At 52.1% G+C, this 26,402-nt stretch overlaps 1 protein-coding gene across 2 annotated transcripts; it reads right to left on the reverse strand.

Moving 5' to 3' along the window:
- Positions 1-280: 280 nt before the first annotated feature.
- On the reverse strand, positions 281-16,139 carry ATP13A1 (ATPase 13A1). Of its 2 annotated transcripts, XM_059063382.2 has the most exons (26): positions 15,703-16,139; positions 13,344-13,433; positions 13,058-13,248; positions 11,522-11,594; positions 11,177-11,332; positions 11,003-11,072; positions 10,818-10,924; positions 10,169-10,298; positions 9,990-10,045; positions 9,287-9,413; positions 9,060-9,197; positions 8,860-8,980; positions 8,344-8,501; positions 7,852-8,027; positions 7,668-7,778; positions 6,447-6,572; positions 5,478-5,586; positions 3,731-3,930; positions 3,554-3,650; positions 2,691-2,851; positions 2,506-2,620; positions 2,223-2,419; positions 1,254-1,396; positions 936-1,047; positions 706-849; positions 281-620 (listed from the first exon to the last, which is right to left on the reverse strand). In XM_059063382.2, exons 1-26 carry the CDS (start codon positions 16,099-16,101, stop codon positions 510-512), a joined length of 3,618 nt encoding a protein of 1,205 aa, XP_058919365.1. In that variant the 5' UTR covers positions 16,102-16,139; the 3' UTR covers positions 281-509. The 2 variants fall into 2 exon arrangements, with proteins under 2 accessions (XP_058919365.1, XP_066888689.1); XM_067032588.1 differs by having other exon boundaries at positions 706-1,047; positions 15,703-16,125.
- Positions 16,140-26,402: the final 10,263 nt, after the last annotated feature.

Below are 26,402 nucleotides of genomic sequence, written 5' to 3' on the forward strand. Positions count from 1 at the left end.
ATATTATTGAAAAGAGAAAAATGGCATCCATCTTAAAACTCCCTTCAGTGCCTCAGGTGTCAAAACGTGAAGCTGAGAGACCACAGAAACATGGGGGCGCTTGCAAAACTAGGAAATACGCAGAGCTCTCTGGGTTCCGAGCTTGGCCTGTCCAAGTGCTGAATGTGTTACAGAGGGAGGTTAGAACCTCACACAGTCCATGAGAAGGGTGCCAGGACCTTCCTTGGGGACCACCCGGCCCCCAGCGGCCCCTTCTGTGGTGCAGAGATGGAGGCAAGGCTTCTTCAAATCACCAATGCTGCTTTATTGACCAAAGACGCTGGCCCAGGGCTGGTTCCGCCAGCCAGGCCTCAGAACAGCCGTAGGGGGTGGGGTGGGGGTGTCCCAGCTCAGTCTTGGTGGGCAAGGCCAGGTCAGCCTCACCGTGGGGGCAGTGCTCCCTCCTGGGGCCCTCGCGGGGCTCCTGCCCAGCGGCAGCAGAGTGGGCAGTAGGTGCCAGCACCACCATCTCAGGAAGGCACTTTCAGCTTTGGGGTCCCCAGGAAGAACTGCAGGACGCGGTCGACCAGGAGTGCCAAGCAGAAGTCTAGGAGTAGGACCTGGGCAATGACCAGCTTGAACTGTGGGACAGGGAGTGCTGGTGAGTCAGGTGCCTGCAGGCAGGTCCAGGCCAAGTCCTGGGACCGCGTCTACAGGGCCCCTCACCTCCACAGGGATGTCCACGAGTCCAAACTGGCTGTTGAACTCAGGTGAGGAGCCAAGGAGCAGGCCCACGATGGCCAGGAGTGACACGGCCAGGCTCCACACCAGAGGCCTGTTCTCAGGCAGGCTCTCCATGAAGGGTGGGCCCTGTGGGGATAGGCAGATGGGCAGCTGTTGTGTTGCGGCAGCCCAGAGGGTGGGCAGGGTGTGCTCGGGCAGGGGCTGGGCCTCACCTTGTAGTTAATGGCGAAGGTGGCCATCTGCATGGCCATGGCCATGATGTACACTGTGCTGTTGACTAGGCTTGGCTCAAATTCTTTGTACAGGTCCACAAATTGCTCCTGCCTTCAGGGACACATGGGGGTCAGGGCCCCTTCATGATTCCTGCTGCCCCTCCCCGCGGAACCAGGACTCTGCCTGGTGGACTCTGCGGGCCTGGCCCTGGTCACCCCAGGCCAACGTCTGCATGTTTCTCCTGCCACCCCCCAACCGCAGGGATGCTGCCTCCTCTGGGAGCACCCTGTCCACCCCCAGGCTGGGAGTGCACTCACTTCTCAGGGCTCCGGGCCTGGGCCTCGCTGTACAGGTAGACGAGACTCACGAAGTGCACGCAGAACTGGAGCATGACAGTGAGGATGGTGTATAAGTTGAAGATGTTGGGCAGGGGCCGCTCTCGGGAGAGGGTCTTGAGGGGCTGCAGGGGCAGAGTGGAGGTCAGGGCCCAGGCTCGCCCTGGGGTCACCCACCTACCCTGCTTCCTGGCAGGCCTTGTGCAGACAGTGGTCACCAAATTCTGGGGTTCACAGGTCAGCACTAGTCCCCAGAGCCCTGTCCGCCCCCCATCCTCTCAGTGCAGATGCCACCCCCGCCTCGCTCAATGCCCAGCCATAGGGGTCTTAAGATCCACCCCGCCCCCGCTCTAGAATAAACTTAAAGCCCTCCCTGTTGCTCATGGGGCATGTATGATCAACCCAGACCACCTCCCACCCCCTCTGGCCACCAGGGCCTCCTTGCATCGGCCTATGACCATCTCTGGCCTTTGTGCCTAGTTCCTCGCTGGTTCTCTTGTTCTTTATGCGTTGGCCCGAACGTCGGCGTTACACAGACCTCCCTGAACGACCCTGAGGCCATTCCTCACAGTCTGTGCGACCTACTTGGTGTTTTTCTCAGCACCGCATACTGAGTGGTCTTGATGATCGTTTTCCCATCTGTCTCAATTGTGTGGCCCACCTGAGACCCCAGCCTGTGGACAGTGCTGGGCCTGAGCGGCGGCACCCGCCCGGCCCCCTGATCCCCATCTGTAACTTGGCGATGAGAGTTCCCATCCCAAGGGCTGCTGTGAGGATAGAACAGACATGTGGTGGCGCCTTTAACAGCCTGCCCTGGCTGGCTCAAGCGTCGCCAGCCGTCAATCCGAGAAGGCTCCCGGCACCTCTGGGGCAACAACCATGGCTTAGGGAAGCAGAGGGCAGCCTTGGGCTGGGGCGAGAGGCCCTGCTTTGCTCAGGGTCCTGGCCCACCTTGGAGCGGGAGATGAAGAGGAAACAGCCAGCCAGGAGCAGCCCCTGCAGTGTGGCCTGGAAGTCACTGAACTTGACACCCTCCAAGTATAGGACACTCTGGCTGTAGGCCAGGATGAGGGCATTGAGCGCCAAGATCTTGAACATCTGCAGTGTGGTCACCAGCGTGCAGCGGCCCTGCTTGATCACGTGGCAAACTGCGGGGGAAGGCAGGTGTGGGCGTGGGTGCCAGCAGGATGGGCCTAGGGGTGGGGTAGGGGAGGATCACGGCAGCAGGACTCACTGCACTGGATGGAAGAGAGTTTGGAGGTGAAGGGCGCAGCGATGCTGGCATCTCCCAGCTTCACGATGGGCATGCTCTCGTCCTCGAGGTCCCGAAGCACCTGACTCAGGCGGTCCTATGAGGCAGGTAGCAAGGGGTGAGACCTGACAACAAGGGGGTGCTGGTGCCCCCCTTCTGAGACTCACCCGCTGGGAGGCCAGCTGCTCCTCAGAGGGTGGGAGCCCCGACCTCTGCTTGGCTGCCCTGGAGGTGGCCCTAACTCCACTGTTGCTCAGGACGGGGCTGTCCCGGGGCCGTCGCCGCCGCTCGATGATCCGCTCAGGGGCATTGGCCAGGAGGGCCACACCTGGTGGGAGTGTGTGTCAGAAGCCAGAGGGAGCCTGCCACCCCGGCACAGAGCACGGAGTGTCTGCTCAACGCAGCTAATCCCGGGGCCAAACCTCCCCATTTTACCTGATCACTCACCCCAAGGAGCGCCTCAGAGAGCGCCTATTTTACTTTCTACCAACTACTTAAGTACAACAAAAAAACAATACCCAAACAAAGTATATAACGCTATGTAGGTCAAAACTAACTGATTTCCAAAGAAGTTTATTGCCAAGAATCATGAGGTAAATGATGTGTCATAAATCTTGTAGTTGATAAACCGAATGAATATTTGAAAGGCACTGAAATGAAACTAGGTTAAATTGGTTTTCAAACATCAACTTGACATCTATGTTCTGTTGACACAGATCCGAGGCTATAAACTCTCCCTGGCCTCTGGCTTTGGCCCTTGGAGCCCATCCAGTGCCTGGGGGGCCTGAGAAAAGCAAGTCATGTCTACCCCATGGAGCTGCCCTGGACCCTCACCAGAGGTTCCTGGTGGTCCCCACCACACTTCCTCAGACACTTGTATATCTTCCTGGCCTTGGAGCCCTTCAGATCCCCAATCCCACCAGTCCCTGCCCCGTCCCTTCACTACTGCTTCCTCACAGAACCTGCTCAGTGGCGCATCCCTGACGGTAAGCCGGTGTTGGCAGAACAGCCCCGAACCCCAGGGGCTCACCCACATCGGCGTGCTTCAGGGCACCCACGTCGTTGGTGCCATCCCCACACATGAGGGTCACGTAGCCCAGCTCCTTCAGGCTGGTGATGACAAACTCCTGTTCGGGGAGAGACGGGCTGAGTGAGGGCTGCGTGCCATCCCCAGGGCCCTGCCTGCCCTCCGCCACCCCGTACCCACCTTCTGTTTGGGGGCCACTCGGGCGAACACTTGCACGTGCGGGATGAGGCGAAGCAGCAGCTGGGGGTCCTCGGCCTGCAGGTGGGCCAGGCCATCGCCCGTGAGGCACAGGGCGTGATCCAGGGCCACTGCCTTCGGGGAGCCCTGGGCCAGGGGCAGCATGATGCTGCCGTCGATGGAATGCCACTCACACGGTCGACCTGCAGGGCCAGTGCCCAGGGTCAGGGATGGGGCTCAGCTGCTCAGGTGGACCCTCTCACTTGGACCCCACGTGTGCAGCCCCAGTCTCTCGTCTCTGGAGCACCTTCTTGGCCCCCACCCCAGGTCCATACCAACCTGTACCCCAGACACTAGGCACCCCACAGAGACCATGCACAGAAACCTCCGATGCAAAGGATCTGAAAACCCAGGGCCTAAGCCACTGGCCTGAGATCATGTGATGGGCCAGATTCAAACCCGGGCAGCCTGACCTCAGACGCACCCCCCACTCCCCAACCCCTCACCTAACGAACCCCCAGCCCCGGGGGCCTGCCTGAAACTCTGCTCTCCTAGGGCCAGGGCACCCCGAATCACTTCCTCAGGCCAGACATTGCTCGCTATCCACCTCCCCTTTCCAGCTGGTTGGTCTAGGTGTGGATGCTGAGCGCCGAGGACAGCTAAGGGCAGCCCACCAGCCTTCTCAGCACTGGACCGCTGGCCCTGAGCTGTCAGAGCTTGAAAGGAAAATAATCTCCACCTGGCTCTTGTTGCGGCTGTTCTGTTAGAGCAGCTTCACTTGCTCATCAACACTCTTGGCAGCCGCCTCTGGGCCACCTGCCTACGATCCCCAGGCTCTGGAAGAGCCCAGTGCCTGGGACTGGGACAGAGACCTGGGCTCAACAGCACAGATGGAGAGAAGGGCTGGGAGGTTCTGGAAGCCCTCTTGGCCGGGCCATACCAGCACCCTCCCCTGGCCTGCAGCCCAGTAACATCACCGGTGCATGTTGCTCCCAAGCCAGGCCCTGCACCGGGTGCTGTCCTACGGCATCTGACAGACACCTCCCCACCAGCCAGAGGTGCTGGGGCTGGATTCGTCCCTTGATTTTTCTGATTCTGAGGCACCATTTGCAACCAATTTGGTTACTCAGGAGAGCCCAGAGACCATGAGTTCTGGAATCAGGACATCTGAGTTCAAATCCTCAGCCACAGTGTCTCCCAATGATCCAGGTGGATGGATTCACTTCTCTGTCTCCTTGTCTATAGAGCAGGGGCCCCAACAGCTGACCTGGTTGGCTTCCTCCTACGTGGTGTGGGAACGGCAAGCCCTCCCGTGTGGGGCAGAGAGTCTGACGAATGCAAACCAAGCCCTCTGCCCCAGGTCCTGGCCACACCAAACACGAGCACCTGCAGTCCTGGTGCTCAAGAGGGGAGCACTCGCCATGCACAGGCAGCCAGCCAGGCCCAAGGTGGGTGGGAGGCTATGAAACGTGGGCTGGTGTGACGACAACCAACCGCCTTAAGATTGTAAGGTGTGGCTGGCCCCAGAGCCGGTGACCGTCTGCATGCTGCCACACAGGTGGGGTGTGGAGCTCCCCGGCCAGACAGCCCAAGTGTGCGCGTGGGGCGGGGCTGTGATCCGCAGGCCTGTGTCACGGGTACTGGATGACGCTGGGTGTGCTCACTCAGGCCTGGCACAGAGGTGAGCCACCAGGCGGGAGCTGTTCTTGGACTCAAGGTCCCCCCAGCCCACAACCACATGGGGCCTCACCTTTCTCCGTGGGAGGCTGCAGGATCAGCGTGTGAGACTTTTCAATGAAGTGCAGCTCCTGAGCCACATGGCAGGCAGTGAGCGGGTTGTCACCTGTGATCATAACCACCTGGGGAGAGGGCGGAGGCTCAGTGGAGCAGGGCTCAGTGGAGCAGAACTCCAGCCTGGAGATCTGGGGGCTAAGTCCCTTCTGAGGACAGCCACAGAGGAAGCGCTTGGCCCCCTAATGGGGACTGGGCTTCCAGGAGCCTCAACCTGCCTCACCTGGTAGAGTTTTCTGCAAAAGATATGTGCATGTGTGTCTTTCTGAGAACACCCATAGCCTTTACTTGCAGCACAAACTAAAAGCCAGCCCTTGGTGTGGACCCTCTTGGCTTGGTAGATGCTCCAGGCAGGAGATTGGGGGTGGTACGACACAAACTCTAGCCTTCTGGCTTAGAGCCCGGTGATGGCAAGATGGGCCTTGACTGCTGAGGCCAGGTGAGGACGAATCACGTCACTACCCTCTGACAATGCCAGGCTCGCCTCCCACACCCTAAACTGAGTCCTGAACTAGAATACACCAATCACCAAGACTGACAGAGGAAAGCCACTGGGACACACACAGCCTGTCTGGGCGTTGTCTCCACATCCTCCAACCCAGCCTCAGCTTTTTCCTAAGATGGGGCAGAGTGGGGGAAATAGCCCTCATCTCCCAGTGGTGCTGGGGGCCTGAGAAAGTGATGTGAGAAGGATGGGCACAGACTGAGTCCCAGAGCATCCTCAGGCATGAGGGACAGCATGGACGTCCAAGCCACGGTGGAGCTCAACCAAAAGCCATGGAACCTTTGCTTCCAAAACCCAGATACCCACCGCTGAGTGCCCCACTGAGGATGGAACTGTCCTCTACTGTCACATCCCCCTCTCTGTAAGGAGTAGCCAAGACTGCCCACCCATGGGGCCTGGTGGGGAGGGGTCCAGTGGCTGTACCCGATGGGAGGCGTTCTGGATCTCGCGGATCACGGCCTTAGAGTCAGCCTTGAGTGGGCAGGAGACCACAATGAAGCCGACGAACTTCAGGTTGCACTCCAGGGCCTCCCGCTTGAGCTCCCGGGCCTGTGGATGGACACAGCAGTACCCTCATGACCTGTCTCTCCCCCTCCCCCATTTCCCAAGCTCTGACAACACGCTGGGTGGGGGGAGGTCAGAGAAGGCCCCATCCTTGCAGGAGGGACACTGGAGGGTCAGAAGGTGAGAGGTGTGTGGAGGGTGAGAGGTGCCCTAGTGGCAGAGGGGCTCAGCAGTGGCTGGGTGGTCCTGGCCCCCCAATGGTGCCTCCACCCGCTACCATGGACAACAGCGTGACACAACGTCCTTGTATTTCATCTTCCAGGACAGGAAAGTTGGGACTCTCCTTTGATAACCACTGAGCAAGAGCTCACACTCTCTAACTCATACCAGAAACTAAAAGATCTCTGCCCTCACGGAGCTTGCCTTCTACTGGAAAAGACATGTAATAAAGAAGTCACAGAAATCAGAGCACTGAGTACCACAAGAGAGATAAAGCCAGGGGAATGGGGCAGAGAGGGTAGTGGGGTGGCACAGAGCTGGGTGGCTTTGAAAGGTCTGTGACTAGGCTCAGGAACGGGCCTTGATCGAGCCTCTGAACAGAGGTGTGACCTGGTGTGCATTCTGGAAGGATCTCATGGCCACTAGGTGCAAACAGATGAAAGCCACTTGGATGAGGGCCAAGGTGGAAGCAGGTAAAGGAGCAGCGTTGGTACTGGAGGTGGGAGGAGAGCCTACAGCCAATGGGACGTGGGGTGAGAGCGAGGGCTGGGGATACCCCAAGATCATGCAGTGACCAGGTGGTTGGGCAAGGCAGGGTTGGAGCTGGGCTGGAGATAGAGAATCCAAGGTGCCCCGGGGCGTTCCCCAAGGGGGTGTGAGAGAACCCGTGGATGTGAGGATAGGAAGTGAGACCTGGGTGTGCTCTCTAGGGAGCAGCCCTGGGTTCTGGGGTGGGATGGGGTCCATGGGGAATGGAGCATGTAGGGGAGGAGAAAAAAATGAGGACTGAGTGCCACCTGGGGCCTCCAAAGGTAGAGGCGAGGGAGGAGGAAGATGAAATTGTGCCCATTCATGGTGGTGCCACAGGGGACAGAAGTGATGTGGACAAGGGGCCGGTAGGTGGGGGGCTTGGGCCCTTACCTGCTGGTGAGTGAGGTGCCCCAGCTCCTTATACCCCAGCGCCAGGACACGGGCTCCTTCCCGGGAAATCTCCGTGTGGATGTGGTGGTAGTCAGGTGGGCACTGGGCGAACTGCAGGGAACGCAGGGGGATGTCACCAACCGCCCCGCACCTCCCTCCCCACCCTGGGCCGGGGCTGGCTCACCATGGAGTGCAGGGTTTCAGGGGCCCCCTTCACAGCCGCGATGTAGCAGAGATCGGTGGAGCCAAGCTTCTCGTAGGAGGCGAGCACGGACATTCGCTTTAGGGCACTGGCAAAATGAAAGCGCTGGTGAATTTTCAGCCCCTGAGTTTTAATACTTCGGGGGAATACTTTCTCATCTGGAAACAAATAAGTACGAGTCCTGAGGGCCTTCGCTCCAAAGAGGCAGCCAAGCCCCCACCTGCCCCCTCCGTGCCCTTCCTCCCTCCATCCCCTTCCTCCCCCCACCTCCAGAGCCGGGGCCTGCAGGAACTCCTGGCTCTGGGAGGGGTCCGAGCTGGGAGATCTGGGTATGGAGGACCCTGCCCCAGGTCAGAGGTGAGCCTGTGCCCACCCACCTGCCTGAGTCGCACACACAGGTGGTGCCTGAGAGGTACACCCTGCCTGCCGGGGGACGTAAGAGCTGGCGGTGTGGCCGAGGCTCCAGCCCCTCACCTTTGGTCAGTGTCCAGTCTACGGCAGTCAGCATGGCTTTCTCAAGTGGGTCACCCACAAGGGTGCCGTCATCCAGCTGCATGAGGGAATGGCATGAGGCCAGAGCCCGGTGTGTTTCTATGGGGATGTTGGACACAGGGGTCACCTCCTTCCCATCTCTGCAAGGAGGAAGAATAGCTGGTTACCAGGGTGGAGGAGACTGGGTAGAGGGACGCCCTGGGAATTGCTGGTCACAGTGGGGGGCCCGCAGGATGTTGTGTTGTCTTGGTCCCTGAGACACCTGCACGCGTCTCATGAATGCCCCCAGAGGTCACGTGGCTGCTTGGAGCCCAAGCTGAGCTGCCTGCCATTGTCACTCACACTGAAGAGTGCTTGGGAGCCCCCTAGAATGAACCTCTGTGGTAGGGCCTGTGACAGGCCCTCACTTCGAAGGCTTGGACTGGGCAGCTGTCTGTCCCTTGAGCTCCCAGAACACCCCTGGCTCGGCGTCTCGCGATCCAGACTCCCCACGCTCACCGGAGCCCGGCCACACCGCGCACCACCAGGCTGTCGCTGGTCAAGGTCCCTGTCTTGTCAAAGCAGCACACCTCCACCTTGCCGGCGAAGGGGATCCGGAAGGGCTCCGTGCAGTACATGTCTGGGTGGTGGAAGCCAGTGTTAGGGGTGCTGCCGGGCCCCGGCCCGCTCGGCACCCTGTCCCTGCCCCAGCGACTCACAGAGCTTGGCCAGAGCAATGAGGGAAGTGTTGACAGCCAGAGACAGTTCAATGGGCAGCTCGGGGGGCACGACAGAAGTGAGGATCAGCGTGCATTCCAGAAATAGCTTGTAGCGGTTCCGGCTGGGGTCCTTGGTACCTGGGAAGACAGGGCCTGACAGCCTGGGGGCCATGGGCACGGGGTCCAGCAGATGGTGGGGGGCGGGGGGGAGTGGTCACGGTGCCTACCTTCGATCCATACGTAGGCGGCTGCCGCAATGGCAAAGACCAGGAGGAAGAGGATGAAGATGAAGGTCTCCAGGTTGTTCGCTGTCACCCTCTTGACCCCAAAGAGGATCGTGCGCAGCAGCTTGCCCTAGAGGGACGGAGGAACAGAGCTCTTTCCTGGGAGGGTGGCGGCCTTTCCTGCCTAAAAGCACCAGGGCCAGGTTCTCTCTGCTGCTGCGGAGTGCCTGCCTGGGCTGACTGAGCGCCACAGCTGACAACACAGCTGTTCCAGGAACTGCACAGCTATGTGGGCGGCTGCAACTCAGCCAATAGCTACAGAGCTGCGGAGACCAGTGACCGAAGATTTGGGGTCAGGGAAGGAAGTGGCTGAGATTGGGGCGGAGGAATGAATTTTCTGGAAGGAGATCTGACCACCGTCTCTACCAAGGAATCCTCATGCCACTTTAGTGAAGAGTTTATGGCACAGACTGTGATCCCCAAGTGTGCGGGACCAAAAGCAGTCTACTGTCCGTGAGGCAGAACCTCAGCCGGGGAAAGCAGGCCTAGTCTGGGGCTTGTCTCAGCACTCTGGCCCCCAGCCCAGTACCTGGTATCAGAGTGAGCCTATGGGGTGGATGTTCTGGGGTCTGAAAGAGTTGCCATCTCAGCTGTCCACCATACGCCCCAGGGACCACCCTCCTCAGAACTGGGCAAGGTGCCACACCTGGGATGTGTTGAATCCGGTCCTCAGGACATAGGCCACACACCCACTGTCCACCGCTGGGGAGACAAAGAACCAGCGTCATTCATGTCCGCTCATCCCGACTCTCTCAGAGCCAAGCAGACTTTGAGGGTTTGGGGGTGGCAGGGCTAGGACACCCCCGACACCCCTGAGGCACCTACGCTTCAGGCCTGTGGTGGCTTTCTGGGGAGGGATGTGCTGCACCACCTTGGTGCCCCCGAAGATGACATGGAGCCGGGAGTCGGCCTGGAGGTCCAGTACCCGGTTGGGGCTGAGGTCTTCGATGGGTTCCTGGGGACGACAGTAGAGTCAATGGCTAGTCTCACCTTGGCCTCCTTCTCCATCCCCAGGCTGGAGAGCTGGATCCTGGCGCTGGGAGGAACCTGCCTGACCCTTACAGGGCTCCCCATCCAAGCCGGTGCACCTCACAGGGGCGGGGGCTCCACCCTGTCTTCTTTCCACGTTCACGTGCAGCATAGATTCCCTGTGACCCTGTAGCCGGCCTCACCCTGGATTCACAGCTTCCCGGTTTCTCTCAGCCCACCTCAGCCTGAGATCCCAGGGTGCCTGACACCCCACCAATGCTCCTGGCCTCTCATCTCCTTCCCTCTCCTCATCACCACCTGGCTCCCCTTAGTCCAGGGCACTGACCTGCCAGGAAACCCAGGATCTCCATCCGAATGCTATGCCTCCTCCAGTCTCCTGGCCCAGCCACCAGCCCTTCCCTGGCCCGTTTCCTCCTCAATGGATGGGACAGTGACGCGCCTGAGTAGACTGAGGACCCCCCTCCCTTCACTCCTGACCCAGCACCTTCATCTGGGGCACCGACTCCCCAGTGAGCATGGCCTCGTCCACGATGCAGCGGCCCCGCAACAGCAGCACGTCGCATGGCACCAGGTTCTCCTGTGGGGAGCGGCCTGCAGGGTAGGAGCAGGAGGGTTGGACAGAGCCTGAGGCCTGGGCTCCCACCAGGAAGGAGCAGAGCTGCACCTCACCGATTGAGACGATGTCCCCGGGAACAATCTCATTGCTGGCAACGGGCCTCCACTTTCGGCTCCGGTAGACCTGGGAGGGGGTGGGGTTCAGTCAGCTCTGGGGATGCGCCCATGCCTCGCCCAGCCCAAGACCACAGGGACCCTCCTACCCACCCGTCACGCTACTGGCCATACCTGGATCATGTGGGGCTTGTTGCCCATCTTCCGGATCTCTGACATGTTCCGCATCTGCTGCTGCACCAGGGAGGCCTCGAAGGCCACCAGCATGGAAAGTGTGAAGACACTGTAGTACCAGTACTCGTCCAGACACCAGAGTCCCACGCAGAACACCTATGGGACACGGGCCTGTCTGTTCCTGGGAACGCAGGGAGAATGCCTCCGGAGGACTGGATGGCACACGAGGGCCGTTCCGCCCACAGGCTCTGACCATGAGGACAGGGAGAGGTTTTCACGTTTGGAGGTGGACTGTGAAAGCCCCAAGGAACAGGGTGGGGAAAAGGACCAGAGCTGCTGCTTTACCTGGAACACAAAGAAAGGCGCTGTGGCTCTCTCCTTGAACAGCTCTGAGAAGTCAGGCACCACCATCTCGGCCCTGAAAGAGATCAGATGCCACGTCCTGTTCCTGGTGGGAAGCCCCAGGGGCCCCACCCCTGACACCTCCACTTCCAGGCACGGACGGCCTCCCTGGGCAACTAGGGGCCCTGGTGAGCTTCCAGACATTGGGATGCTCAACTATGGCTCTCCTCGACCGTGTGGCACTGAAGCAGGTGCGCTGACTGCCCCCAGCCCTTTGCTCTGCAGAACCCAGATGAAGCTTCTGAATCAGCACTGGGCTCTTCAGGCAGTCGCCCCCCTGAGCGGGGCTGGTGCAAGACGACAACCTATCATCTGGGTGGGTGACAAGGCAAGGGGAGAGGAATGGCTGACCGTGGGATGGGAGCCCTGAAGCTGCACAGAGGAGGCCCGGCAGCTAGGTGCTGTGGAGTCCCCTGGGGCCTGAAATACAGTGCCTGAGCCCCACCCGACTATGGAGAGGGGGAGCCTGAGCTGGGATGTTCCAAAGACTTCCTAAATAAAAGCCCTGGAATTTGAGAAGCAGGGCCGAAAGGTGTGCTCTACAGCACTCTGTGTGGTGGCCCTGTCTGGCCATGGGACCAGCCAGGTCCACTACGGCCGTCCTTGTTTTGCCCTGCAGAACTGGAGTGATATCCAGGACTCGGGATTTGAGAAAAAGAAACTGCACAGTGGCTGCATTGCAATAAAAACTGAGCCCCACCCTGGACTGTGTAGGATACCTTTGCATAAGCGAGGACGGTGTGAAAGTGGACATCCCAGGCTGCCACCATGGCTGACCTGGGTTGGGGAGGGGAGGATCAGTAAATGTTTTCTATAAACCTTCCTACTAGATCGCTGGTTGCAGTAACGTATTTGTAATTTTCTGAAAAGCAACTAGGTCAAGAAATAATTTCCTAGAGATTCTGAGCATTTTTGAGTCAAGGACAATTATCACCATGGCCAGGATGGGGGCTCTGAAGCCCAGCTCTGACCCCTCCCAGGTCCTGTCAACACTGGTGGTTTTGGTAAAGGTTAAATGAAAAAGTGCTGACAGAGCATCTGCATACTACCTGGTACAAATGAGCTATCCTGCTCACCACCACCTTTTTTTTAATCACCACTCACAAAGTACTGGGATATGCATGAGAAGAATGACAAGAATTTACATTTATAGAAAAAATTTAAAATAAAGAAGAGAACACAAGTTACAAACACAAGACAAGGATGAACAGCTCTGGGCCAGGCTCCAAGCTGTGGGCCCTCCAGGGGGTTCCTATCAGAAGGCAAGTTTGAGGGAGACTAGACTAGAGCACATTTCTCAGAGGGCGCCCGCCACGTCCACCTGGGATGTTTTGTTGAAAAGGTGGATTCCTCCAAACCACAGGGCATATATAAATGGGGAAGGAGTCACTAGCTGGGACAGAGACCCGGGCTGGTGACCAGAGGCAGAGGCCCAGTCCTGTCTCAGCAGGGGCGATGCACGGGGATGCTGGGACTCACTTGTTGCTCCCAAACTTCTTCTCGGCTGCACGGATCTCTGAGTCCTCCTGGAACCCTCTGTTGCTCTGGTAGAATGAGAACGGGTTTCCCACAGGAAAGGCAACGGGGAGGAAACGCTTCTTCTCCAGAGCATCGTAGGAATACTTGATCTTCTGGAATTCGAAGGACAGTACCTCCTGGCCGTCTTCGCCCTGTGGGAGGTGTGTCTGTGGCAGAGGCCCCTGATCTGGGAATGTCAGGGCCTGGGGATCCCATCCAAGCCCATGCTGGAGCAGGTGGTCCCTACCTCATCACGGTGCAGGGCTACGAGCTCAGTGGAGCCGTTGTTGGGAGTCGGCACCACCTTCACGAAGGTTGCTTTGCTGGGGTCGAACTCCTGTGAGAGGCAAAGTGCTGCCGCTGAGCCCTTCTCAAGCCCCAGCTCCACGGCTTCCACTGGGGAGCTCACGGGTGCCGCAGCTCTGTGGACATGCTTTGGAACATGCCACTGGGCTCTGGGTGCTGACTGGCCACTCCCCAGTCTGTCACTGGGACAAGGGACAGCACTTCACTGGGCCTCTGGTCCCGCCCATATTATAAAGCCAGGGTCATGAACAGTGGCCCAGAGCTCTGCTGACGAAGATGAACTCAAACAGGAAGAATGCTGCCCGGCATGAGGTACACTCTCAGTCCACGTGAGCCAAGCCCTGTTACAGCCCACCTGGCCTGCTGCTCCCCCTCTGCCCCCCATCCCCATTACTATTCTTGCTGTGTCTTCGAGTGACAAGGGATGATGAGGCTCATCCTTGCCTCAGCTAAGGGCACGTGCTGTTTTCTCTGCCTGGAATGCATGATCACAGAGCTGGCTTCAGGCCTGTGCTCAAATGTCACCTTCTCGGGACGTTGCCCCTGGATGCTCCATCTAAAGACCCCTCACAAAATCCTTATCCTGGTGTTCTCTCTTTAGCATTGACTGCTGAGTTCCATCTCCCCCACTAACACCATGAAAACAATGTGTTTTGTCTGTTTTGTTCTTTGTTATTTCTCCAGCACCTAAGACACGGAGGCACTGAATGGAACTGCACTGGCACTCCCTGAATCCTGTGAGCTGCATCCATCGCACCTCTGCTCCACCAGTACCTGTATTGCTGTTTTTGGTTTTTTTTTTTTTTTTTTGGGGGGGGGGAAGTTGGGGGACATGGCGGTGACCCTGAGAAACAAGGCCCTGCCTCTCCAGAAGTTCACAGGCCCCAAAGCAGGCAAAAATAACAACAAAAGACAAAACCATGAACTCAGGAAACGCTATGTAGAAAAGTGCAAAGCACTACACGCAGCCAGCCACATGCCAGGTGCTTCGCAGAGTTCATGTGTTTCTTCTTACAATGGCACCCTGGGGTAAGTGTTACAGTTCTCACTTTACACAGGGGGAAACGGAAACCCAGAGAGAAGCATCCCTGTCTGAGATCTCTGATACAAACCCAGATCTGCCTGTCCTAACCCCACAGCTGCTTAGCTCTTCTTTCTTCTCCATCCCTGGAGAGAAAGTTAATAGTCACACCTTTTAGCTGCAGGCCAACAGGCAGCTGGAAGTTTGGGGGTGTTACCCCCCAACTTCCCTCCATTCTTTTGTCCCTCCCTGGGGTCCTTCATTGTACTGACTTGAAGCCACCAATCCCAGAAGTTTGAGAAGTTTTGAGTCTCTCCCCTGGGATAAGAGAGATTTCACTTTCTCAAAAGAGAAAGAGAATTCAGTCCACATTTAGAGTCAGAGGGGTGAGGGAGGGTGATGGTGTGGTTTCTCTTTCTGCAGCCCTGGGTGCTGTTCCCTTTTTCTCTTCTTTTAGCAAACCTGTGTGGGATCAGAGGGGAGGCTGACCTCAGTGCCCATGGCTCCATAACCTGCTGGTGTCATCCGAGGCAGACCCAGAGGGCAGTGGCACAGTCACTGATATCAACTGCTAACCCAGGGCAGCTCTCATTCATCCAGATCTCACGACTAAGGGTCACATGCACTACCCTGTTGTTGTATTCTGAGGGCAGTCCTCATTACCATCACCCTTGCAGACAGACATAAAGAGACTCCAAGCAGTTAAGTCACTTGCTCACAAACACCCACTGCTCCTCTGAAACGCTGCAATTAACTGCATTTCAAGCTCATTTTGGTCGTCATGGGGTGGAGGTGGGGGGCTCTGAGCACTGGCCAGCAGGACTGATGCTCAGTTCTCAAAGCAAGCTCCACAGACAGGGAAACCCATCCCACAGGTCTAACCTCACACTACGAACAACAAGGTAGGAGACAGACAACAAAGAAGGTAGGACCGTTTCCAGGAGAAACAACCGAGTACTCGCCAGTATAGGAGCTAGTAAATGGTGACATATGCCGTGCCCTGCGCTAAGCTTTTTACAGGTATTACCTTATCGAATCTAAATGACCACACCAGAGCGGAATTCCAGAGAAGGGAAGTAACCTGCGACAGGGTTACACAGCCAAGTCGGAAGCGGGGCCAGAATTTAGCTAGCGCAAAAGGGTGGAGGGCGCCTCTAGGGACCCGGCTCCAGCAGATGCGGAGGCCCCGGCTGGGTTGGGGACGGACACAAACTCAGTAGCTGGGATCCGCGGTGAGGCCGGACCATGCCGAGGGTCGGTCTCGGATGCGCACACTTACCGGGGTGCAGGTGAGCGCGCAGTGCGCGTGCACGGACCAATGCCCCGAGAGAACGGTGAGCGCGTGCGCGAGGCAGATGGTGGCCAACACAAGCAGCGCGGCTTCGGGGATCTGCGTCCAGCTGCTGCCCCAGCCCCAGCAGCCGGCAGCCGCGGCACCCAGCCAGGCTGGGTAGAGCAGCCCCACGAACGGCAGCACCGTGAGGCGCCGCAGCAGCGCCAGCCGCCGGTACGGCCACACGGCCGCGACCAGCTCGTCGCCGGTCTCTATGAGCGCCGGCCCGGCGGCAAGGAGAGTGCGCGGCAGCGGCCTGGGCTGGGGCTGCCCGGCGGGCTGGGCCCCGCAAAGCCGAGCCCCGCAAGGCACCGCATTGCCCACCGCCGCCGCCGCCGCCGCCATCTTTCCCAGCGCCGCTCTCGCTTCGGGGCAGAGGCTACGGCTCACTTCCGATGTTGTACTTCCGGTAAACCCTGGGCGCCGCCATGGCAGCCAGGAGTGAGAAAAGCCAGGGCAATGTAAGAGTCTGGGTCCGGAAGTGGCTACTCAGGGCATCGCCATGATAGGCTGTGGGCGGAAGGAGAGGCAGGGCGCCGCCATGACACAGAGGGCTTGAAAGGGCTAAGGTAGCCTGCCTGCTTTGCCACGCCGGACTGAGACCGGAAAAGACGAGGCAAGGCGGGTTAGGCGCCACCATGACAACCTATGTCGGAAGAGGCCAGTCCTCCTCGGAGACTGCACTGTCTGGGCTACGAGGGCGGAGCCTGGACACTGCGGAGGTGGGGCCAAAGAAGCACCCGTGTTCAGGGGGCGGGATTTATCATGAGGGCGGGCCTTGTGCGCGTGCGGTTGGGGTGGAGGTGGGGTGAGGTTTCCCTACCTCCGGGCCTGGGTAGGGGGCTCGGAGCTGGTGGGCTTCGAGAGCCTAGACAGGACACAGCCATACCAGACAGGAGGCGTCATGTAATAGATAATAATTACATACCCACAAAGTTACTACTTTAACATAAGAATATGAAAAATTGGTGTTTATGTACTTATTGTTTATTATTTACTTTCCTGTTACATAAATGCTATTGTTTCAACAAAACCACAATAGGACTAATTAACAGTGGCAATTAGTATTTCAGTAATTAGTAGTACTACTAATAGAAAACACATCCAACAATATGTTTGAGAAAAATGTGTATGATATATTTATAATGTTTCTGTCCTCTGATACAGCAATATTTGAACTACCTTTTAAACTTTTTACTGTACATTAAATTTGTAGGTTATATTGTTGCATATTCTTAAGATTCTCGAGGTATATACATGTAAGACTACGAAGGGAGAACATAAATGCAATAGGACTTAGATAATCTATATTTAATAAAAATAACGTGACATTTCTTTCTGTCCCATTTTACACAGTAGGATATTTTTACTTTCAGTTTTCTTTTCCAAAAATATTTCTTTGAATGGACTGCAACCTTTAGAACATCTTTCTCTTTTATGTGGTGATAAAACTAACACAAAGATGACATCACTTTGACTTGATTCCCTGCTCTTAGCGGGCCCACAATTACTCTGATTCTCTTTTTTAAAAAAATATTTATTTATTTATTGGCCGCATCCTGCGGCTTGAAGGATCTTAGTTCCCGGACCAGGAATTGAACAGGCATGGAGTCCTAACCACTGGACTTCCAGGGATCTCCCTACTCTGTTGGTGTCATTCCAATGTGAAGACATCAAGGTAAATAGCCTCCCACCTAAAGCCTTTCAGCATGGATTTTACTAACTAGCAACAACAAGCTTTTTGACTTGTAGGAATTCGTATCTAGCTCTCCAAAACAGGTTTGTTTCGTAGACCAACTATTTGTCAATCAGGTCTTTGCATCTATAAATTTATATGCTGCTTTCGGTGTCCAAGATGTTCATCATTTTTGAACATTCCCGAAGCACATTCCAATGTTAACTTATCATCATAAGTTAAAGCTCCCTTGCTCAGGGAGAATGGTTTTAAGGCTGATATAAAGTGATTTAAAGCTGTGAAATCACAGTTGGATTCCAAATAGTTACGTGTTTAGGAAAGAAACAGAATGTCCCGTTTAATTTGCCCCTTCCTGGTGACATTTTGAATTCCGAAGCAGTGTTATTTCAAAAAATGAGTCATTGTTTTGCTGTATGAGTTTTTGTCACAACTGTCTCCATAGTGTTTTCTTTTCCAGAATATCATATAGTTGGAATCATGCAATATGTAGCCTTTTCAGGCTGGCTTCTTTACTTAGTGTTGCATTTAAGGTTCCTCAATGTCTTTTCATGGCTTGATAGCTCATTTCTTCTTAGCACTGAATAATATTCCATTATCCAGAGGTACCGCAGTTTATCCATTCCCCTACTCAAGGACGTCTTGGTTGCTTCCAAGTTTTGCCAATTATGAATAAAGTTGCTGTACACATCCATGTACAGGTTTTTAAAATGGCAACATGGTGACATACATTTCTTTTTTTCTTCCTTTCTTTCAAGTGTTCCAGCTTTATTGAGACATAATAGATGTACAACATTGTGTAAGTTTAAGGTGTACAACATGATTTGATACACATGTATATTGCAAGATGATTACCACAATAAGTTAACACCTCCATCACCTCACATAGTTACCTGTGTTGTGTGTGTGTGTGTGTGTATGTGGTGAGAATATTTAAGATCTACTCTCTTAGCAATTTTCAAGTATACAGTACAGTATTGTTAACTATAGTCACCATGCTGTATGTTACATCCCCAGAACAGACCATATTCATCTTGTATCTGGAAGGGTACAAGTTTGTACCCTTTGGCCATCATCTCTCTATTTCCCCCACCCCTCAGTCCTGGCAACCACCATTCTACTCTCTATGAGTTCCATGTTTTTAGGTTCCACATATAAATCATGTGATCATGCAGTATTTGTCTTTCTCTGTCTGACTCTTTCACTTACCATAGTACCCTCAAGGTCCATCCATGTTTTCTCAAATGGCAGGATTTCCTTCCTTTTTTATGGCTGAATAATGTGTATGTATATATCACATTTTACTGATATATGTATTTGTAATATATATGTTTTATAAATATATACAGATATATTTATAACATGTATGTATCTCACATTTTCTTTATCCATATATTGGTCAATGAACACTTTGGTTGTTTCCATGTCTTGCCTGTTGTGAAGAATGCTGCATTGCACATGAGAGTGCAGATATCTCTTTGAGATACTGATTTCATTTCCTTAGAGATAGTGATTTCTTTTGCTTTGGATGTATACCCAGAAGTATGATTGCTGGATCATATGGTAGCTCTATTTTTAATTATTTGAGGAAACTCCATGCTGTTTTCCATAGTGACTGCACCAGTTTACATTCCCACCAATAGTGCACAGTTTTCTCCACATCCTCACCAGCCTTTGATATCTCTTGTCTTTTTGGTAATAGCCATTCTAGGGGTGAGGTGATAACTCATTATGGTTGTGATTTGCATTTCCCTGATAATTAGTAATGTTGAACACCTTTTCATGTACCTGTTGGCCATTTATATGACTTTGCAAAAGTGTCTATTCAGATCTTAAGCTCATTTTTTAAAAGATGATAGTTATTTTAATTAATTAATTAATTAATTAATTTTTGGCTGTATTGGCTCTTTGCTGCTGCTCACGGGCTTTCTCTAGTTGCAGCAAGCAGGGGCGACTCTTTGTTGCGGTGCACAGACTTCTCATTGCGGTGGCTTTTCTTGTTGTGGAACTCGGACTCTAGGTGCACAGGCTTCAGTAGTTGTGGCATGTGGGCTCAGTAGTTGTGGCTCACAGGCTCAATAGTTGTGGCTCATGGGCTCTAGAGCACAGACTCAGTAGTTGTGGCACACGGGCTTAGTTGCTCCGTGGCATGTGGGATCTTCCCCGACCAGGGCTCGAACCCATGTGCCCTGCATTGGCAGGCAGATTCCTAACCACTGCACCACCAGGGAAGTCCTATTTTTTTTTTTTTTTAATTTTTTATTTATTTAATTTTGGCTGCGTTGGGTCTTCGTTTCTGTGCGAGGGCTTTCTCTAGTTGTGGCGAGCAGGGGCCACTCTTCATGGCGGTGCGCAGGCCTCTCACTATCGCGGTCTCTCTTGTTGCGGAGCACGGGCTCCAGACACGCAGGCTCAGTAGTTGTGGCTCACGGGCCCAGTTGCTCCGCAGCATGTGGGATCTTCCCAGACCAGGGCTCGAACCCGTGTCCCCTGCATCGGCAGGCGGACTCTCAACCACTGCGCCACCTGGGAAGCCCAGTCCTATTTTTTTTTTCTGTTGTTTTCCTAATCTCTATTTCATTTATTTCTCCTCTGATCTTTGTTATTTCCTTTCTTCTGCTGACTTTGCACTTAGTTTGTTCTTCTTTTTCTAATTCCTTGAGGTGAAAAATTAGGTCATGTATTTGAGATTTTTTTAAAATGTAGGCACTTATAGCTATATTAGTGCCTGACATTAAGCTTTTGATTGTCAAGGCATCCATTCAAAAGACATCCATCTTGAATAAACATCTTGGCAGCTGTATGACACAACTACTAGCAAAATAATCAGATAAGGAATTAGGCCATCCCCTACCCATGAAGGTCCCTCTTTCAGAAAGCCCTGGGTAACCTGGATAACTGACCATTTGAGTGATCCTGCTTCTCCCTTCCTATGCCCTAATTCCTGCTCTTAAACTTTATTTATTTATTGGCTGCACTGTGCGGCATGTGGGATTTTAGTCCACCCGACCAGGGATCCAATCTGTGCCCCTTGCTGTAGAAGTGCAGAGTCTTAACCACTGGACAGCCAGGAAAGTCCCTCTTTTTTTTTTTTTTTTAACATCTTTATTGGAGTGTAATTGCTCTACAATGGTGAGTTAGTTTCTGCTGTATAACAAAGTGAATTAGCTATACATATACATATATCCCCATATCTCCTCCCTCTTGTGTCTCCCTCCCTCCCACCCTCCCTATCCCACCCCTCTAGGTGGTCACAAACTACTGAGCTGGTCTCCCTGTGCTATGTGGCTGCTTCCCACTAGCTATTTATTTTACATTTGGTAGTGTGTATATGTCCATGCCACGCTCTCACTTCGTCTCAGCTTACCCTTCCCCTCCCCGTGTCCTCAAGTCCATTCTCTATGTCTGCATCTTTATTCCGTCCTGCCCTCTGGTTCTTCAGAGCCATTTTTTTTTTTTAGAAGGAATATCCCTCTTAAGCTTTATATTAACCAATAATAGGAGCCTACAAAACTCTAGACACACCAATCTTGGATCCTAATAAAGACAGAGTCCTAGGTCTATTCTCTCTCTCTCTCTTTCTTTCTTTCTACCTCTGAACTCACCGTGTAGCCCCTGGTTATGCTGTGTGTGCTCCAGGACCTGTGAGTAATAAATCTTGTTCCTCAAATTCCCAGATGGTTTTTTTCCTGCAATCATAATAAGAACCAAGGGCTGCTCCAGCCACAACATTGGCTGGAGAAATGTGTGTGTGGCTCACTAAGAGTAATATGGGCCAGGGTGAGTGCCTCAGGTGTACCTAGCTGATAGCATCACTGTTAATAGGCTGGGACCAACACAACACAGTGTAAACTTCTTTCTTAGCACTGCTTTTGCAACATCCTATAAGTTTTGGTATGTTGTGTTTCCATTTTTGTTTGTTTCAAGATTTTAAAAAATTTCCTTTTTTATTTCTTCTTTGACCTATTGGTTATTCAGGAGTGTGTTGTTGAGTTTCCCATATTTGTGAATTTCCAGTTTTTCTCTTGCTATTGATTTCTACTTTCATATCATTGTGGTCAGAAAAGATACTTGGTGTGATTTCACTCTTTTAAAATCTGCTAAGGGCTTCCCTGGTGGCGCAGTGGTTGAGAGTCCGCCTGCCGATGCAGGGGATGCGGGTTCGTGCCCCGGTCCGGCAGGATCCCACATGCCGCGGAGCGGCTGGGCCCGTGAGCCATGGCCACTGAGCCTGCGCTTCCGGAGCCTGTGCTCCACAACGGGAGAGACCAAAACAGTGAGAGGCCCGTGTACCGCAAAAAATAAACAAATACATTTTGCTAAGATTTGTTTTGTGGTGTAACGTGATCTATCCTGGAGAATGTTTCATGAGGGTTTGAGAAGAATGTGTATTCTGCTGCTCTTGCTTGGAAAGTACTGTATATGTCTTTTAGATCTATTTGGCCTAAAATATAATTCAAGTCATGATTATGCAACCAATTTTGATGTGCAGGTTTTTTTCCCCAACACCAAGTGTTTCTCTGACACCAGCTGTGTGTACTACAATTCAACTCAGTTCTGACACTATCTGCCTGGAGATAGCATCAGATCCCACAGGATAAGGGCTTGGTCTTATAAGGCTGCCCACCTCCCACTTCACATGCCAATCAAAAGTCTAGTTTGTTACCTGTGCTTCTGATTGATCAGCTATAGATCAGAGGTTCCTATGATTCCCCTCCTCAGGTTCAGTTAATTTTCTAGGGTGACTCACAGCACTCAGAGAAACATTTAAATTAGTAGATTACCAGCTTATTATAAAAAGATATAACTAAAGAACAGCCAGATGGAAGAGATGCATAGGTAAGTTATGGGGAAAGGACTTGGAGCTTCTGTGCCCTCTCCCAGTTTGCCACTCTCTCAACACTTCCAAATGTTCACCAACCTGGAAGCTCTCCAAACCTGTCCTTTTGGGTTTTGATGGAGGCTTCATTACATAGGAATGATTTGTTAAATCATTGGCTGTTGGCGATCAATTCAACTTCCAGCTCCTCTCCCTCCCCTGGAGGTCAAGGAGGATGGGACTGAAATTTCCAGCCCTCCAATAACATGGTTGGTTCCCCTGGCAGCCATCCCTCATCCTTAGGTGTGGTCGAGAAGTCACCTCATTAACACTCAGGTGTGGTTGAATGGGTTTTTTTATGAATATTAACACACCTTTATGGCTCTTACAACTTAGAAAATTCCAAGGATTTTAGGAGCTCTGTGCCAGAAATAAGACAAAGGCCAAATTTACATTTCTTATTATAAAACACAATATCACAAAGTCCAGTATTTCCTTATTGATTTTCTGTCTGGATGATCTGTCCATTGTGCAGTGGGGGTATTGAAGTCCCCTACTGATATTGAATTGTTGTTATTGAATTGTTGTCTATTTTTCCCTTCAGATCTGTTAGTATTTTACTGTTTTAATATTTATTAAACATTTAATATTTAATATTTAGGTGTTCCAATGTTGGGTGCATATATATTTACAGATGTTATATCCTCTTGATAAATTGACCCCTTTATCATTATATAATGGCCTTCTTTGTCTCTTGTTACATCATTTGACTTAAAGGCTATTTTGTCTGATATAAGTGTAGCTACCCTACTCACTTTTGGTCTCCATTTGCATGGAATATCTTGTCTCATCCCTTCACTTTGGGCCTATGTGTGTTCTTAAAGTGAGTCTCTTGTAGGAAGCATATAGTTTGAATCTTTTGTTTTTAATTCATACTACCACTCTATGTCTTTTGATTGGAGAATTAAATCCATTTGTATTTGAAGTAATTATTGATAGGTGATGCCATCAATATGGCCTTACTAATGCCATTTTTTTTTTTAATAAGCAAAAGCAAGTTTATTTGGGAATAGCCATTGGAATTGCAATTCAGGAAATGCAAGCTATGGCAGACCATAGACTAATGCTGTCTTAATAATTGTTTTCTGGCTATTTGTAGTTTTTCCCCCTCTATTTCTGTTTTCCTTTGTGAATTGATGATTTTCTGTAGTAGTGTGCTTTGATTCCTTTCTCTTTATTTTGTGTGTATCTACTATAGGTTTTGTTTTATGTTTACGCTGTGGCTTCCTTGAAACATCTTACGTAACAGTCTATTTTAAGCTGATAACAACTTAACTTTGATCACAAACAAAAAATCTACCCTTTACTCTCCTCCATTTTATGTTTTTGGTGTCACAATTTACATCTCTTTATATTGTGTATCCATTAATAACTTATTGTAGCAGTAGCTAGTTATTTCTTAGTACTTTTTTTCTTTAACCTTCGTATTAGGGTTAAGTGGTTGACACACCATCACATTAGTTTTAGAGTATTCTGAATATGACTATATACTTACCTTTACTGGTGTATTTTACATTTTCATATGTTTTTATATTACTAATTAGCATCCTTTTGTTTCAGCTTGAAGAACTCATTTCAGAACTTTTGGTTAGAAAGGTCTAGTGCTCTGAACTCCTTTAGAGCTTTCTTTGTTTGGGGAAGTCTTTATTTAGCTTTGGGCCTCTCACTGCTGTGGCCTCTCCCGTTGCGGAGCACAGGCTCTGGACGCGCAGGCTCAGCGGCCATGGCTCAAGGGCCCAGCCGCTCCACGGCATGTGGGATCCTCCCGGACTGGGGCACAAACCCGCGTACCCTGCATCGGCAGGCAGACTCTCAACCACTGCACCACCAGGGAAGCCCTTAGCTTTCATTTTTGAAGGACAACTTTTCTGGGCAAACTATTCTTTGTGGCAGTGTTTTTCTTTCAGTGCTTTGAATGTATCATCCTGTTTTATCCTGGCCTGCAAGGTCTCTACTGAGAAATCTGCTGATAGCCTAGGCAGTGGATAAGTTACCTTGTATGCGAGAAAATTCTCCTTTTCTGCTTTTTTTCTTTATTTTTGGCTGTGTTGGGTCTTCATTGCTGTGCGCCAGCTTTCTCTAGTTGCGGCGAGCAGGGGCTACTCTTTGTTGCGGTGCACAGGCTTCTCATTGCGGTGGCTTCTCTTGTTGTGGAGCACGGGCTCTAGAGCACAGGCTCAGTAGTTGTGGCGCACGGGCTCAGTAGCGGTGGCTCGCGGGCTCTAGAGCGCAGGATCAGTAGCTGTGGCACACGGGCTTAGTTGCTCTGCGGCATGTGGAATCTTCCCGGACCAGGGCTCTAACCCGTGTCCCCTGCATTGGCAGGTGGATTCTTAACCACTGCACCACCAAGGAAGCCCTGTTACATTGTTTTTGATCTTGTGAAAGAATTGCAATCTAAAATAGAACCAGAGGATATAAAGTGGAGAATCTCACACACATGCCCGCAGGAAGACAAAACTTAAGGACTAAGAGACTGATTTCCAGTAAAATTCCTGATTTACAGAAAATGATAGCATTGGAATTTTCACAGATGATGTAGGATTGATCAGAGTTTGTCTCATATTGACTTTGGAAAGTTTTGTCAGAGGCGTGAATGGGAGATGACCCAGGAGATGTCAAGGTTGATTTCACAAAGTGGGCTGAATTGAGCTTTGTTTGTGTGACTGGATCGATTTTGTCTGCTTAGGAAATTCTCCTAAGGCTGGTGGTCTCTGGTTTTTATTTTAACTGACTAACTGAACTGTCCTCTCTTTACATTCCCTGCCCATAAATACAACCTGCCCCAAACCCTGAATGGACTTGCCTGTAGCTTGGTACAGTTTGCTTGTCCTGAATTGCAATCCCTCTAACTATTCCTGCATAAACTCATCTTTTGGAACTTGCCTCAGTTTACCTCTTTGTTTAGGTCAACAATCTCTAGCACTTATCTTTGGTTCTATCTTAGTATTTCCATCTCTCTGCTTGCATTGGCCATCTTGCATGTTGTTGTCGACTGAAAAAAAATGCACAACCTAAAAGTTGAGAATTATGTTTCATTCAGCAGACATACTGAGGATGTAAGCCCAGGAGACAGCCTTTCAGAAAGCTCTGAGGGACTGTTCTGAAGAGGTAAGGAGGAGCCAGGATATGTAGGAGTTTTTGCAAAAAAAAATCTCATGTAGTCAGAACATCAAAAGACTACTCTTGTTTCTGTAAATCTAACACCTCTCTAAAAAAATAAAGTCTATTAATTTTAAAAAGATTATTGTTAATTAAAGAAAAGCAGACATTTCAAGTTAATGAATTTAGTGCTTTTGTATATGGGAAGGTATAAGAGTCTGGGATTACTGAAATTATTCCTTTGAATAATTAACTATCTATGGCCACCTTAACTATCTATGGCCAGTATCCTGTTTTTCTCCATCCTGAATCCCACCGTTGGAGATGGCTGCAGAGGCTGAAGCCTTGATGGCCTCAGCATCCTCTGTTTACTGAAATGGCAGGTGACATTCTTTGTCCACACTTTTTTTTTTTTTTCCAGTATATGGGCCTCTCACTGTTGTGGCCTCTCCCATTGCGGAGCCCAGGCTCCGGACGCGCAGGCTCAGCGGCCATGGCTCACTGGCCCAGCCGCTCCGCGGCATGTGGGATCTTCCCGGACCGGGGCACGAACCCGTGTCCCCTGCATCGGCAGGAGGATTCTCAACCACTGCGCCACCAGGGAAGCCCTGTCCACACTTTTATCTATCAAAGCCCTTACTGCATTTATCATGGCTGTTTTAAATTCCTGGTCTGACAATTCCCACATTCCTGTCATGTCTGGTTCTGATACTTGCTCTGTCTCTTCCAATTGTGTTTTTTTGCTTTTTAGTATATCTTGTAATTTTTTCTTTTCTTTTCTGTTTTTTTTTGGCTGCGCCCACGCAGCCTGAGGGATCTTTGTTCCCGGACCAGAGATCAAACCCACACCCCCTGCACAGTGGAAGCACAGAGTCTTAATGACTGGACCACCAGGCAAGTCCCTCTTGTAATTTTTTCTCAGCCAGACATGATGTACTGGGTCAAAGGGACTACGGTAAATAGGACTTTAGT

Source organism: Kogia breviceps, chromosome 4 (assembly GCF_026419965.1).
Source record: "Kogia breviceps isolate mKogBre1 chromosome 4, mKogBre1 haplotype 1, whole genome shotgun sequence".
Taxonomy (NCBI): Eukaryota; Metazoa; Chordata; class Mammalia; order Artiodactyla; family Physeteridae; genus Kogia; species Kogia breviceps.

Coding starts and splice junctions, on each gene's coding strand:
- ATP13A1 (XM_067032588.1), bottom strand. CDS start 16,101: ATGGCGGCGGCGGCGGCGGCGGTGGGCAATGCGGTGCCTTGCGGGGCT. Junction 11,595..13,057: donor AAGAAGTTTGGGAGCAACAA/GTGAGTCCCAGC, acceptor GATCTCTTTCAG/GGCCGAGATGGTGGTGCCTG. Junction 5,587..6,446: donor TCCAGAACGCCTCCCATCGG/GTACAGCCACTG, acceptor CCCTCTCCCCAG/GTGGTTATGATCACAGGTGA.